The 17555-nt window shown below is 37.5% G+C and overlaps 1 protein-coding gene across 1 annotated transcript in view; it reads right to left on the bottom strand.

Annotated features, from left to right (window-relative positions):
- Positions 1–17555, bottom strand: part of LOC126482033 (dynein axonemal heavy chain 6-like) — a 1073010-nt gene that overhangs the window by 226174 nt on the left and 829281 nt on the right. Inside the window, exon 113 of the mRNA XM_050106005.1 lies at positions 7060–7206. Within this exon, the coding sequence (XP_049961962.1) occupies positions 7060–7206 (147 nt within the window). The remainder of the gene's footprint in view (positions 1–7059; positions 7207–17555) is intronic.

Here is a 17555-nt window from a genome sequence, read left to right as displayed (position 1 = left end):
AGACTATACACACATATGAAAGAGTATGAAGACAAGTGTGGCTATTACTTACTGAAATGCTATGTAGGCACTGTGGACAATAGAATAAAAGTGGTACAGATGAATGATTCATCCATCACGACACCTGGGGTTTCTCCAACAAATGGCAGAACTGTGATGGTGCACCAAGGCAACAGATGCAAGCGTATCCAGTGCGCAGTTATGGTTTGGATCAGGTAGCAGTCATGAGGCCATGTGTGTCATGTTTCAGTGTTGTTTAACTGAGCGAGTCCATTGTGTCCATGAATACAAACATGTCTCATACATTTGCCAATGTAAAATAGGCAGACAAGTTTTTTGTGTCTGGGTACTGAAATGGGAGTGCCTGTGTGGATGTGAAAGACTACCAGAGACACTTTCCTGACCAATGAACCCCCTGTTCTGGGATATTTTCCATGGTTTTTCAAACATTAAATGAATTCAGAACAGTACCCAGTGTACACGTAACATCAGAATGTGGGGCCGTCCCATCAGCTGAGGGAGGGGAAGACAGTATCGCAATGATACCCTGGAGTCCCATCACAAGCACATGGCACATTAGCTGTCAGCTTGATATTCCACAAATGCAAGTGTGGTGTGTAATACATTCAAAGGCACATTCCATGTGCAGCCCAAGTAACATCTGTATCCAGGTGACTCAGGCAGTAGACAATAATTTTATAAATGGTTGGCTGTACATAGAGACATCATGCAATACACTTTATTTGCAGATGAGGCTGAATTTACATGCAATGGTATCATGAAAATCCACAGTTCTCTTTCATGAACAACAGAAAACTCACATGACACTAGGGAAACAAGATTCAAAGTTAGGTTCTCATTGAACATCTGGTATGGTATGATTGATGATTGGACGATAGGGCCTATGTTCCTGCCAAAAATATGACAGCCACAGGATACACATATTTCCTGATAGAAGAACTACCTGCACTTTTGGAAGAAATGAAATTAAAGCAATAATTTCAAATGTACCTGCAACATGATGAATCACCAGTTCACTGTAGCAGACAATTATCCCAGTATCTGAATAATACATTTTCTCCACTGCGTGTTGGCCATTGTGGACCCATTAACTGGCCTGACAGATTGCCCGCCCTGACCCATTAGACTTCTGTTGATGGGGCTGGTTAAAGGGTGATATGTACACTACAAAGTTGGATTCATATAAAGCCCTCTTCACTCACATCACCAATGCTGTTGCCCATATTAAAGCCCACAGACATCATGGGAAACACAACACACCCTCCAATGCATTGACAAATGCATTGAGATGGGTGGGGGAACTTTCTGAACACCTCTTGTAGGGTGGATCAGTCATCTGTCCCACCATCATTCTGTCCACAACAGTGCCTACACAGCATTTCAGAAAGTAATTTTCACACTTGTCTTCATAATCATTCATGGACAAGTGTGGTCTTCCACCTGCTCCTGTTCCGTAACAATAGAAAATCGGACAGATGTTCAAACAACTTTTTTGTTTTATTTTCATATGCAGAATCACCTAACAAATTATGTGACAGTTCTCCTGAATCATCCTGTATATGCCTTCTGTGGCTCCCTGTAGTACCTTGGAGGTTATTTGCCAATGTCTAGCAGTTGGGGATATTCTCTGCCCGGGGCTGGGCGTCTGTGTTGTCTCCATCATCATTCATGAAAGTGGCTAGACTGGACTGTGTACAGACTGGGAATTTGTATGGACACTGATGACTGTGCAGTTGAGCACCCCACGAATCAAATATCACCATCATCATTAATGTCTTAATGTAGGTTGTACTGATATACACCACCACAGCTGTAATCTATCATGCAATGTTTTATCTTGTCTTCGTGATATTCATATTGAAATTCATATTTTCTATATGTATAATATATATGTAATCACATTTTAAATATTTTTTGTAGATTAAGTTTTTCATTTCCAGAACAATATTTAAATTTTATTTGTAATTTGCTTGGTACCTGTAAAGACAAATTGTACTGAATTTTTACATGTAGAGTTTTTACCAGTCTGCTTTGTAAAGAACACAAAATGCATGTGCAAGCCCTGCTCCAGGTCTCTATGCCGATGGCTTTGTTAACAAGACAGTGGGCAGTATTGCGATTTTTAGCCATTTGATGCCATCCATAAATAACTTCTGCATCATCTTCAGAACTGTCATATGGCATCCCGGCAATGAATAATTTGTCTGATTTTAACATAATGATATTATAACTGGAGTTTGAAGGAGTATTGTCATTTTCATACTGCCCTCTGAAAGAGGGTAATAGGAAAAATGACCTTGAAGTATTACTCGGTTCTTTCAATTTGACACCCGTTATTGATTTTCCTACTCGGGTGGTAAAGGATAGCAGCTCACTGATAGATAACTTCTTTATAGACCACGATAAGTTTAACCAGATAAATGCTCAGCCTGTTGAGAATGGTCTTTCTGATCATGGTGCACAGCTAGTTACAATATATGACATAGCTCCATTCAGCAATACTAAACAGTCCTCCAAAGTAGTACGTTCAGTTAACGATTTAACAATTGCAAATTTCAGGGAAAGCCTACAGCAGTTAGACTGGATGAGGTGTACCGTGAACCTGATGCCAATTTAAAATATAATTTATTTCATGACATTTTTGTAAATGCATTTGAAAACTACTTCTCCAAGAAAATAGTTAAATATACTCATAAGAAACCTTGTAACAAACCATGGCTTACTAAGGGTATAAAAATATCTTGTAACCGGAAAAGGGAAATGCATCTGACAGCAAGGAAGAGTAGTGACCCAGAAACTATCAAAAATTATAAAAACTACTGTGTTATATTAAGAAAAGTTATTAAAAAATCCAGGAGTATGTGTATCATGTCTGAAATCAGCAACTCTGATAATAAAATTAAAACAATTTGGAATATTATTAAAAGAGAAACAGGTCAACCAAGAGCAGAGGAAGACAGTATTACCATCAAATTGAATGAAAACTTTACGAACAAAAAGTCAGAAGTTGAAAATATTTTTAATAATCATTTTCTAAATGTTGTGGATATAGTAGGATCCGGGTGTTCATTAGAAGATGCTAGGCTGTTAATGGAAGAGGCCATACCTATGCAATTTGACACAATTGAAATCTCACCCACTTCTCCCTCTGAAATTAGGAAAATAATAAACTTGCTTAAAAGCAAAAATTCACATGGAATTGATGGCATTTCCAGCAAAATACTAAAAGCTTGTTCTCAACAGATAAGTAAGATTCTCAGCCACCTGTGTAATAGCTCTCTGGAACAGGGCATTTTCCCTGATAGACTGAAATATGCTATTGTTATACCTTTGCATAAAAAGGGGGATGGATCTGATGTCAACAATTACCGTCCAATCTCCCTTCTAACAGCTTTATCCAAAATTTTTGAGAAAGTAATGTATTCAAGAGTAGCTTCACATATCTGTAAAAATGAAGTACTAACAAAATGTCAGTTTGGTTTCCAGAAAGGTTTTTCAACAGAAAATGCCATATATGCTTTTGTCAGTCAAATTTTGAATGATCTGAATAACCGAACACCTCCCATTGGGATTTTTTGTGATCTCTCAAAGGCTTTTGATTGTGTAAATCATGAAATTCTGCTAGACAAGCTCAATTATTGTGGCATGAGTGGGACAGTGCACAAATGGTTTAATTCGTACCTAACTGGAAGAGTGCAGAAAGTTGAAATAAGTAGTTCTCATAACATGCAAAGATCAGCACATTCCTCAAACTGGGGAACTATCAAGAATGGGGTTCCACAAGGGTCAGTCTTGGGTCCTTTGTTGTTCTTATTATATATTAATGACTTGCCATTCTATATTCATGAAGAGGCAACGTTAGTTCTCTTTGCTGATGATACAAGTATAGTAATCACACCTGAGAAACAAGAATTAACTGATGAAATTGTCAATACTGTCTTTCAGAAAATTACTAAGTGGTTCCTTGTAAACGGACTCTCACTGAACTTTGATAAGACACAGTACATACAGTTCCGTACAGTGAATGGTATGACGCCATTAATAAATATAGACCCTAATCAGAAGCATATAGCTAAGGTAGAATATTCCAAATTTTTAGGTATGTCCATTGATGAGAGATTAAATTGGAAGAAACACATTGATGATCTGCTGAAACGTTTGAGTTCAGCTACTTATGCAATAAGGGTCATTGCAAATTTTGGTGATAAACATCTTAGTAAATTAGCTTACTACGCCTATTTTCACTCATTGCTTTCATATGGCATCATATTTTGGGGTAATTCATCACTGAGGAATAAAGTATTCATTGCACAGAAGCGTGTAATCAGAATAATAGCTGGAGTCCACCCAAGATCATCCTGCAGACATTTATTTAAGGATCTAGGGATATTCACAGTAGCTTCTCAGTATATATACTCTCTTATGAAATTTGTTATTAACAACCAAACCCAATTCAAAAGTAATAGCAGTGTGCATAACTACAATACTAGGAGAAAGGACGATCTTCACTATTCAAGATTAAATCTAACTTTGGCACAGAAAGGGGTGAATTATACTGGCACTAAAGTCTTTGGTCACTTACCAAATAGTATCAAAAGTCTGACAGATAACCAACAAGTATTTAAGAAGAAATTAAAAGAATTTCTGAATGACAACTCCTTCTACTCCATAGAAGAATTTTTAGATATAAATTAAGAAAAAAAAAATATATTAAAAAAAAAATATAAAAAAATAAATAAAAAAACACAAAAAAATAAAGTTGTTATATTAACTTAAGTATGTTGTTAAATTAACCTAATTATGTCATGTATTGGAAAATTCGACTCGTTCCACATCATTACGAAATATCGTATTCATGATCCATGGAACTAGTATTAATCTAATCTAATCTAATCTAATCTGGGATAAAATTCTGTTCCTAATCCATGATCATTTTCCAAGAATCACTGAAATACTACACTGAAACTAATTAATGCACGAATCAACTGACTTTTGAATTTACATGAATTAACTGACTTTTGAATTTCACTAACTCATACATGAAGTAACTTTCATTGAAAAGCTTGGGTCTGCAGCACGACTATTGAATAATTAAGTGTCATTTCTTTACATTCAAAATATGAATTAACTAGCTTAGTGCCCACTGCTTTGCCCGCATAGCCTGTGTGGCCTTCACAGATTTTTTTATTTTTATTTATTTGAATTTTTATGTTCACAAATTGCAACATCTTCTAAGATTTTCACACAAATTAAGGTCTTATAAGCAATATCTTTTTCAAATGTACTTCTGACAAAAAAACAATTCTGGTAGTAGGAGACCAAAGTTATTGTAGTCATTCCTTTTTGCATTTCTTGTGGTGATGTTTCCATAGCAACTTTCAACCCCTAACAAGTAATTCCTTATATCAAACAAAGAAGTGAAATACCAATTATCATAAATTTAGTTTCATTTTTTTTAATGCAATGAAATATTTTCTTAAAAATGTTCATCCCCTATTGCACTCCCTCAGGGACTGAATCTCCTGAGACACTGAAAAACTTCTTTTCTTTCTGTCTGAGAAGTCCAATACCACTTGCCATAGATGTAGCCTTAAAAATCCTTTAGTAGTTCTGTAGTAATTATTTATTTTCAAAAACTTTCACCCACTATTTTGGCCCCCCAGTGGATGAATTTTCAAAAATGCTGAAACACGTTATTTTTTATTTTCTGGCTGAAAAATCAAATACCAGTTTTTGTAGTTCTAGTTTCACAATCCCCTTTCTAAAAGCTTCTCATCCCCTATATCACCTCATAGGGGTAAAATGTCCAAAAACAGTGAAATAAATATTTTTTAATTTCTAACTGAAAAGTCGGATTTAAAATGTAGTAGATTTAGCTTTAAAAGTGCTTTCAAAATAAAATATTTTCATAGAAAATCTCATTCCCTGGTTCGCCTCATTGGGGTTTCAATTTCCGAAACCACTGAAAAACAGATTTTTTTATTTGCAACCGAGAAGTCAGATACCAATGTCCATAGATATAGCTTTAAATACACTTCAGTAGTTCTTAAATAACAATATAGTTCCCAAAAAAAGCTTTCATCCACTGTTTCACCTCCACAGGTTTAAATTGCTGAAACACTTATTTCTTTATTTATGACCGAGAAAACAAGTACCAATTTTCATAGGTCTAGCTTCACAATTGCTATAATTGTGACATTAAAAAAAACCTTCAGCCCCTATTTCAACCCTTAGAGCGAAAAATTAAAATCCCTTCTTAAATGATGCCTACAATATAAGATTCACGCCTTCTCCAAATTTCAAGTTTCTATCCTTAGCAGTTTGGGCTGGGTGATGACGAGTCAGTCAGGACATTGCCTTTTACATACAGAGATCAAATTTGGCACATTTAATTATAATTTTTATGTAGTGTGGTAAATAGTGCATTTTTCTGATTTGGCCTGATATGCAGCATTCCGGTCTTGTGTCATCTACAAATGGTTCGAATGGCTCTTAGCACTATGGGACTTAACATCTGAGATCATCAGTCCCCTAAACTTAGAACTACTTATACCTAACTAACCTATTGAACCTGCGACAGTAGCAGCCACATGGTCCGGACTTAAGTGCCTAGAACCGCTTGGTCACCACGGCCAACTGTGTCCAATACAGCTTATCTTTAGGTATGCCTATTACATAAAAAGTATCCTGAATCAGTTATGAACAGATTAGGATAGTGCTTTCTGTAAAGTTCAGCATTATTATGTTCTCACTGTGCAGTTGCTTCAGTATGTGAGTTTTTTCAATGTGCTAGGCAATGTGTTTTCATCAGTGTGAACTTCCAATTTTGTGACATATAGGGAAATTATGTGACATTACACACATGCTGTTAATTAGCAGTCAAAACACAAAATTGTCATACTTCTTAGCTATTATTTTCTAACTTTTGGAAACACATTAGCCTCACAGATAAAATATATTTTTTTGAGTCTAAAGTCTAAAGAAAAAAAAAGGGAGTAGGAAAAATGTGCAAAATTCTGTGCACAAAGAGGGTAATACCTGTTTAAAAGTTCCAATCATTACTGGTATGGCTTTTAGCGCATCATTTGTGATGCCCTTGAAACTAGGAAATGCATCATCCAAGAAGTTGACAGCCATCCACATAGCATCTGAGAGAGTCGGGATATCAGGCTTCTTTGGAAGGTCCTAAAAATTTACAATTTAGAAACAAAATGAAAATGAAAAAATGAGAGTTAGGAATGGAAGCAAAAACTTATTATGAAAGAAAGAAGACAATTTTCTAAACACTGATATGTCAGAAGGGATCCCCATGTATGTTTGGGTGTCTATGTGGTTGTGCGTGTGAATGTGTGTACTCTTACTAGGAAAAGAGAAGAGCTCTAAAGCCCTATTGCATACTTCTGTATGCCATGTAGAAGTTTTGTATAGGTAAGTGGTTGCCTTTCCCTAATTTTACATATTTTTCCCTCCAGAAATTCAGATTATATGTTTCTTCATATTATAACAGATAAAATTGCTGTCCAGTACTTACCATCAGGAGGAAAAATTCTGGTATTGGCAATAGACATATTTAGAAGCAAAAAAGAAAAATGGTTCTTAGATTTTGGAACTATTAGGTTTTTCCTCAGAGAGGAAGGAGAGATTTGTTAGGGTAGGTTATAAAGGAGGTGCAGGTAACTTGTAGCTCAGGTGAGAGGGCTCTGCTGTTGTGAATATGAGGGGAAGTAACCTTTGTAAGTAGTATGCTAAGACTGACAGTGGGTGTTATTTTATGTAGGGTTGGATTTGTTGTTAGCCCTTGTTAGGAAGCTACTGTAAGGCTATAATTAAAAAGCCGCTACTTACAGAGGTCCAGTGTAGACTGTAATTATTGTATGGCAGTGAAACTTTGTAGCTATACTAACATGTTAATGTGGAAATGATTTATGCTGGGAAAGAATAATTCCAATTATGGCCACCAGGTGCATATTTGGCACTGAACACTGTTTGCTTGATGATATGAGATCCACACTGTCATTTGACAAGCCATAATGTAACTGAAGAGTATGGCTATCAGAAGAGAGACCATGCACTATTAGTGAAACAGTTTTATGTGAAGAGCATCACTGACTGAAGGTTCTGGGGAAAAGCAAAATATCATTAAATGGTATAAAGATTATGAAAATGAAATCCAAAAACATGAGTGAGCTGGGCATGTCACCTGGAAGAGGAAGGTGTCCTATCTGAGTGGAAGTTATTGACAAGGTTGCTGTTGCTGTAACTAACCATGCAGCATATTTGCCAGGTAGTGATAGCGCTCATGCAGGGTTACTAGAATTGTCATCCCACGGTCAGTGGTATGGAAAGTTTTGCAGTCTATATCACTTTGGTACCTGCAGAAAATCCGGACGGTGCAGCAACTGTGACATCATGATTTGCACCAACATTCTGAATTTGCTCTTCAGTTTCTGACCTGGGTCAAAATTGATGACATGTGGCTGGGCAATATTCTATGGAGTGATGAGGCACATTTTAAACTACAGAGTGCAGTGAATACACAAATCTGCCGAATTCAGGGTTCTGTTAAACCATGTGTTGTGCAGGAAGATCCACTGCACTCACGAGATATGACTGTGGTGTTGAATCAAAAGCATCCTTATCATTGGTCCATTCTTCTTTGAAGAGAATACATCCAGGAGGCCTGTCAGTTGTACCATGGCACCTGCACATTATCAAGACCTCCTTGTACAGCGTGTGATTCCTGATTTGGGAGAGCGCAACTGTGTGGAAACCACAGTTCTTTTGCAAGATGGACAACACCTCATGTTGCTTGCCCAGTGAAAGTTCTGTCTTACGCAACCTTCCATGAGTGCGTTATCTCCAGAGGTTTTCTAGATGCATGACGTGCAAGATCATCTGATATGATGACTTTTGACTCTGGGAATATCTAAAAGAACACATTAACAGGGACCCGTCTGGTCCCTACCTGATCTGAAGGCCAATATATAGGAACACATTGCTTAGATTCCAGTGGAACTGCTGCGGACAGTTGATCATGTCGTTTTGTACATCTACATCTACATGGTTACTCCGCAATTCACACTTGAGTGCCTGGCAGAGGGTTCATCGAACCATTTTCATACTACTTCTCTACCATTCCACTCTTGAATGGCACGTAGGAAAAAGGAACACCTTAATCTTTCTGTTATTTTATTATGTTGATCTTTTCTCCCTACGTAGGTGGGTGTCAAAAAATATTTTCGCATTCGGAAGAGAAAGTTGGTGATTTAAATTTCATAAATAGATCTCGCCGCAAGAAAACCACCTTTGTTTCAGCGACTGCCACCCAAACTCGTGTAACGTATCAGTGACACTCTCACCCCTATTGCACGACAACAGAAAATGAACTGCCGTTCTTTGCACTTTTTTGATGTCCTCTGTCAATCCTACCTGGTAAGAATTCCATACCACGCAGCATTATTCCAGCAGAGGATGGTCAAGTGTAATGTAGGCTGTCTCTTCAGTGGGTTTGTCACATCTTCTAAGCGTTCTGCCAGCAAAGTGCGGTCTTTGTTTTGCCTTCCTGACAATATTATCTACATGGTCTTTTCAATTTAAGTTGCTCGTAATTGTAATTCCAAGGCATTTAGATGAACTGACAGCCCTTAGATTTGTGCGATTTATTGCATACCCAAAATTTATCAGATTTCTTTTAGATCCCATGTGGATGACCTCGCACTTTTCTTTGTTTAGTGCCAATTGCCACTTTTTGCACCATATAGAAATTCTCTCTGGATCATTTTGTAATTGGAATTGATCATCTGATGATTTTACTAGATGGTAAATTACAGTGTCATTTGCAAACAATCTAAGGGGGCTGCACAGATTAGTACCTAGATCATTTATGTAAATCAGGAACAGCAGAGGGTCTATGACACTACCTTGTGGAATTTCAGATATCGCTTCTGTTCTACTTGATAATTTACCATCTATCACTATGAACTGTGACCTCTCTGAGAGGAAATCACAAATCCAGTCACACAACTAGCACGATACTCCATATGCACTTAATTTGATTAATAGTTGCTTCTGAGGAACGATGTCAAAAGCCTTCTGGAAATCTAGGAATATGGAATGGATCTGAGATCTCTTGTCAACAGCACTCATTACTTCATGGGAATAAAGAGCTAGCTGTGTTTCACAAGAATGATATTTTCTGAATCCGTGTTGGTTATGTGTCAATAAGTCACTTTCTTCAAGGTGATTCATAATGTTTGAGTACAGTATATGCTCCAAAATCCTACAGCAAATTGAGGTCAGTGATTTGGATCTGAAATTCAATGGGTTACTCCTATTTCCTTTCTTGAATATTGGTGTGAACTGTGCTACTTTCCAGTCTTTAGGAACAGACCTTTCATCAAGTGAAAAGTTGTGTATGATTGCTAAGAAAGGCACTATTGTGTTTGACTGGTATACCATCTAGACCGGAAGACTTACCGTTCTTAAGTGATTTGAGTTGTTTCGCAACACCTAAGATATCTACTTTTATGTCACTCATGCTAACAGCATTCTGGTTTCAAATTCTGAAATATTTACTTTGTCTTCTTTCATGAAGAAATTGCAGAAAACTGCATTTAGTAACTCCGCTTTAGTGGCACCATCATCAGTAACATTTCCATCGCTATTTGGCAGTGAAAAAATTGACTGTTTCTTGTCACTGGTGTACTTTACATACGACCAGAATCTCTTTGGGTTTTCTACCATATTTTGGGACAATGTTTCATTGTGGAAACTATTAAAAGCATCTCGCATTGACATCTGCACTAAATTTTGAGCTTCTGTGAAACTTAGCCAGTCTTGGGGATTTTGTGTTCTTCTGAATTTGGCATGCTTTTTTTGTTGCTTCTGCAGCAGTGTTCTGGTGTGTTTTGTGTACCATGGTGGATCAGTCCCATTCTTACTAACTTATGTGGTATGAATCTATCTATTGCTGTTGATGCTGCATCTTTGAATTTGAGCCATATCTGGTCTACACTTACATAATTAGCTTGGAAGGAATGGAGACTCTCTCTTAGGAAGGCGTCAAGTGAATTTTTACCTGCTGTTTTAAGTAGATACACTTTGCGTTTATTTTTAGTGGTTTTGGTTGATATAGTTTTGAGCCTCGCTACAATGACCTTGTGTTCTCTAATCCCTGTATCCATCATGGCTCTCTCTATTAGATCAGGATTATTTGTGGCCAAGAGGTCAAGTTTGATTTTGCAACCATTTACAATTCGTGTGGGCTCATGAACTAATTGTTCAAAGTAATTCTCAGAGAAAGAATTTAGTACAATTTTGGAAGATGTTTTCTGTCTTCCACCGGCTTTGAACATGTATTTTCGCCAACAAATCGAGGGTAGATTGAAGTCTCCATCAATTATAACTGTATGAGTGGGGTACTTATTTGTAATGACATTCAAGTTTTCTTTGAATCGTTCAGCTATTATATCATCTCAGTTGGGAGGGGCGGGGGGTTTCGGTAGAAGGAGCGGATTATTTATTATTTTGGTATGGCTGTTGAGTATAACCTCTACCCATAGTAATTCACAGGAACTATGTATTTCAATTTCACTACAAGATAAACTACTATCAACAGACACAAACACACCACCACTTACTTTATTTAATCTATCCTTTGTGAACACGGTTTGTGCCTCTGTAAAAACTTTGGCAGAATTTATCTCTGGCTTTCTGATCCTATAACAATTTCAGCTTCAGTGCTTTCTATCAGCACTTGAAGCTCTGGTATTTTTCCAACACAGCTCTGACAATTTACAACTACAACACTGACTGTTGCCTGGTCAATTCTCGTCATTTCTTTGCCCTGTACCCTTTGAGACTAGGGCCCTTTTTGATCTTTCCCGAGACTGTCTAACCTAATGTCTAGCCTAAAAAACTGCCCAGTCCACACCACACAGTCCCTGCTATGCACGTAGCCACCTCCTGTGTGTAGTGGACACCTGACCTATTTAGCAGAACCCGAAACCCCACCACCCTATGGCGCAAGTCGAGGAATCTGCAGCCTACACGGCCGCAGAACCATCTGAGCCTGTGATTCAGACCCTCCACTCAGATCTGTACCAAAGGTCTGCAATCGGTCCTGTCAATGATGCTGCAGATGGTGAGTGCTGCCTTCATCTTGTTAGCAAAACTGGCAGTCTTCACCAACTCAGATAGCTGCCTGAAACCGCAGAGAATCTCTTCTGATCCATAGCAACACAGGTCATTAGTGCTGACAACAGCGACCACCTGCAGTTGGCTGCACCCTGTACCCTTCATGGCATTCGGAAGGACCCTTTCCACATCTTGGATCACTCCCCCCGGTATGCACACGGAGTGCACATTGGCTTTCTTCCTGTCCTTAGCTGCCATATCCCTAAGGGGTTCCATCATCCACCTAACATTGGAGCTCCCAATGACAAGCTATCCCACCCTTTGCACTTGTCTGGACCTCTCAGGAAGACTGGCCACTGCCGCAACAGGCAAGGTCACCGTTGCTGGCTCAGAAGTACTTTCAGCAGTGGGCAGTACCTCAAACCTGTTACGGAGGTGTAAGGGTATAGCCTTGTGGCCAGCACCAACTTTTGCCTTCTGCCCAGGGATTCACAACCCCATCATGGTTTGCCAATCACCATCAGGCAAGTGTTGACTGGCAGGGATGTCCGAATCTGAGGGTGCAGTGGCATCAGAGATCCCAGGCAATGCTACAGGTTCCAGAGATGCCAAAGCACTTGGCTCAGGTGTCCCAATGTCACCACGGTAAAGGGCAACAGCCTGGAGCCTGTCAACCATGGCCAACACAGCTTCCAGCTGTTTACAGACAGTGGCCAATTCCCCCTGAATCCGTACATTTTAGGTATGCAGCATCTTGTCGATGTCTCTAGTGTTCATATTGACCAAATTATGCGTGAGGCAGTTAATAATAAAATCAACATTACACTTTTTGCATTTGCCTGACCTATTCTGCCCATGTCCTGTTCCTCTTCCATTACATACAGAATTATTTCTATACATATTTTTTGCATTCACCTGTTGGCCAAAACTGGAACTTATTTTTTTCCAGCATAAATCAGTTCCACATTAAGACATTAGAATATCTACCAAGTTTCGCTGTCATACAGTAATTACTGATTACAGGTCACACTGGACTTTTGTGAGTAGCTGCGCTTTAATTGTAACCTCTGGTATTTTATGTAGGGCTCCATTCGTTAGGCACACTTCTGAATCTATTTAAGATGTAATGGTTTTTTCCAGAATGAAGCTTGAGGAGCTTATTTATCTTCATCATGTCTGTTCATTATAAACAATATATTTGAGTGTGTCACTTACAGTCAACACAGAATAAAAAGTATTGGATGCCCCAGCAGTTCCATTTACATATTGTATCAGGTTCCTACCAAATTTAGAAGTGCATCTGAGGATGTCCACAGATAATTAGAGGTGGTGATGTCTTCTAGTGTAAAAATATTTTTTTTAGAAAATGCTTATGAAAGTAACATATACCTCTACTGTCCTCAGTTATTTGTCACATGTATTTCGATCTCTGTCTTTCCCTATAATCTGATTACATCTACATCATGGACATATTGAACTGAACTGATTTTTAATTGAATTCAGTTTTATTATTATTGTACAGACATCAGAAGTCATCGGAAGCATTATGTGTGGATACAGTTTACAGCATACACATACTTGTATCACAATTTATTAATCATTATGTCATTAAATATCTTAATGTATTCCTAATATAAATATTTTCAACATTAAAGTAAAGCGTACATTATGTTACTGTTCACTGAAGTATTATATTCTAACACTATAGGTACAATATAAATGTGTTACAACCATAACTTCATAATGACTTAGTTCTGATAGAATATCTTTGATTTTTCTTTTGAACTGTTGGTTTATAGAGACAGTTGCAACAATAAATCAAGCGATAAAAAAGGATAAAAAAGGCTGTTTGGACAGTATAGAGATTAACAGTCATAATACAGTTGGACTTTTCCATCAAAATGTAAATAGTTTGTTCAATAAGATACACTTTGGTAAGACTCTGAAGAGCTTAGTTAATATACTTAAGAAGTACTTTGTTGTTCTTTAATAGTTACAATGGAGTTATTCAAGGTTACTTTTGTTCCTGTTACTGTACTTATGCCACAGGTCATACTGCTCATATCTACGGTAGTTCTCTATGATGTATATTACCTGTTGCAAGAAATATAATGATGACAGAGTGATAATCTTTAGTTTTCCTAGCTACCTGATAGAGATTGTCTTAGGTAACAGATGAAGTCTTAATACTGAATAATCTTTACTTGGACAACTTGTGTTGAAACATATGATTTTTTCGTTCTTTTCTTTTTATACTGTAAGCTATATGTAAACTGAATGGGATATACACAATGCAGAGGTAAATTAATGAGTTGTTTCATGGCAAGGATAATGTTTTGATACATCTGCATGAAACAAAAGAAGAAATACGCTCTTCAATTTATTAATTCCTGCATCATCACTTGTTTGTTTCTATAAGTGGTAGCATCCTGATGTATGTTTGGATCTGTTGTACCAGTATTGTTAAAAATGTGTAGCTCAACCGTACCTTAAAAGTATTATAACAAGTTATTAGAAATTAATTTGCATATGTGAGATGTGCATCCCTGTATGCTCGTCATTTCGCCCACCACTGAGATCCTGCATCAGGAGGTTTGGAGCAGACAAGACGAATTTGCATGAGCAGCGGAGGAATGATCCTGCATTGGAATTGTTGTAATCAAGGCTATGCACAATGGAATTAATTTGAAATAGTATGTAGTGCAAATTATGTATATTGGACTTGCATGTATTGGTGCTGCAGGTCTGTTGGTATTACTACCAGTTAAAGTCATCCAGGATTGTGTACAGATTCGTAAATTACCTTTCAGTTTCTTACAACTTTTCTTTCCAGTCAATGTATTCCAATTATTCAAGCAGCAGTTATTAATCAGTTTATACACATTTGCTACTTACATAAGCACTATTCTCATTGTACATAACATATAGTTTTGATGATACAACTCTGTATACCTTAGCATATGAAATTGTTATCCTTTATACAATGAACGAGTAAATATTGAGGTGCACTTTAAACACTGAATAAGTATTTGATATGATTGGTATTATCAGGTTTGCGTAATCTTTATAAACAACAGACTATTTTGTTCTGGGGATCACAATTAAGTCTAGTACCAAGACGTAACTGGGCACATAAATGCCTTTCTGTGAAATTTTCTCAACCCTGTAGTGTGTAGATCCTTCCTGAGAATGCTAGAGAGGTGAGGCCATACATAGTTATTTAAGCAGCATGTAGAATTTGTTGTAGCAACTATTGTTTACTTCTTTAATTCTTTGAAATTGATAAATATGCCCTGACAAGAAGTCACTGTGAACTGGAATGAAATATATGTCAATTTATGCCAGAAAGGAGAATCGAATCAATTGTTGTATGAATGTTATGTACAGAATATAGAATCAAATGAGAGCAAAAAGTTTACTCATATAGTGGGAATTAATATTGTAACGAAATTATAGTTTAACAAAATGTATTACACAAAATGACAATCAGACTGTAATGTATATAAGCAATGATAATGGCATGTCAGCAAATGAATAGGATAAGTTTATTTTTGTATTTGTATTTGTATTTTTTCTGTTATGTGTGTAGTATGCGGAAAGGACACTACAGAAATGTTGTGTAATACAATGGTATGAAAGATGCTCAAAAACAAAACACAAAAACATACGAAACCTGCCTGCAAAGTGTTAAGTGTGCATTTGAGATATGTGTGTGTGTGTGTGTGTGTGTGTGTGTGTGTGTGTGTGTGAGATGAACTAAAACTGACAATACTTCATGTAACATGAATTTTTGAGTTCGACAAGTCATAAAAACATGAATTTTCTGTGCTCGACATCGTCATAGAAGTGGCAAGAAGCTTACCTTGTTGGCAGATGTCAGATGTATGGCTGGTGTCCCCACTGAATAAGTGTGATGGTGATGGTGGTTAGTGTTTAACGTCCTGTCGACAACGAGGTCATTAGAGACGGAGCGCAAGCTCGGGTTAGGGAAGGATTGGGCAGGAAATCGGCCTTGCCCTTTCAAAGGAACCATCCCGGCATTTGCCTGAAACGATTTAGGGAAATCACGGAAAACCTAAATCAGGATGGCCGGAGAGGGGATTGAACCATCGTCCTCCCGAATGCGAGTCCAGTGTGCTAACCACTGCGCCACCTCGCTCGGTGAATAAGTGTGAGCAACGAGGTGAAATACATTCCTCAGGCTGCTGAAATGAAAGCCAGTTGTCACCGCATCGAAGATTTCACAAAGGATCATGCCAATGAACACGAGCTTCATGAATGTGTGCAGTGAAGACTATGTGAATGCACGACACAGGAACTCTGACTTTGTATTAAACATGTGAAAGCGAGCAGGGATGGTAATGGACGTTGAGCTGCGTGTGCATACTTCATGTGTGTGTGTGTGTGTGTTTGTGTGTGTGTGTGTGTGTGTGTGTGTGTGTGTTTGACTCGTTCCACATCATTACGAAACATCGTATTCATGATCCATGGAACTAGTATTAATCTAATCTAATCTAATCTAATCATAGGCTAAACACTAGCAGATACTGATGGCCATTAATGAGACTGTGTGGTTACAGCAAGCACTTTGTTATGAAGGAAAACTTACGTATGTATGTGTTAAGGGAGTTGACATGTCTGTATAAATCAGTAGCCATGTAGGATAAATCCAATGGCTGAAAAATAAAGACTATGCATGTACCGTACTGGCCAGAGTTATCAACCCATAAAGAGAGAAATAAGCTCAGACACTGTGCAACTCCATGTGACATCAGTGCACAGTTGGGGACAATTGTAATGTATCATATTATTATTATTATTTTTTCTTTTCTCCCTTGTTCTTTTCTTTATAATAAGTCAAATTCTACCATCGATACTATAGGGTCACAAACAACACAAGTAGAGATATGCTCTTCAATTTTTTTAAATTTCTTTATATTCATTTGTTTGTCTCTATAAGTGGTAGCAAGTGGACATATGATGAGTTCCACCAAGTTGATATTGTTAAAAAATGTGTATTCCAATTGTACATTAAAAAGTGTTACAGAAAGTTAGTGAGATAGCAAAGTTTATTTGTACATTCATGACGACCATGCCCATCTGTTCATCATTCCGTGACACACCGAGAATCCTGCATCAAGAGGATCGAAGCAGATGAGACTAATTTGCATGAGCAGAAGGATGGGCAATCCGGAACCAGTATTGTCATACCAAGCTCTATGCAGAATGGCAGTAACAAGAAAAAGAAGTATGTAAATTTAAATGCTGAATATATGTATTGAATATTGAGGGTCTGTTGATATTAATTCCAGTTAAAGTTCGCGCAGGATATGCGTACCTTCTACTTTTTTCAATTATTCTTTCAAAATTTTCTTCTTTTAATTATTTAAGCAGCTATT

The sequence above is a fragment of the Schistocerca serialis genome, chromosome 5 (genome assembly GCF_023864345.2).
Source record: "Schistocerca serialis cubense isolate TAMUIC-IGC-003099 chromosome 5, iqSchSeri2.2, whole genome shotgun sequence".
NCBI classification, from domain to species: domain Eukaryota; kingdom Metazoa; phylum Arthropoda; class Insecta; order Orthoptera; family Acrididae; genus Schistocerca; species Schistocerca serialis.
Note: the sequence above shows the minus strand (reverse complement) of the source record. Positions and strands in the feature narration are given on the sequence as shown.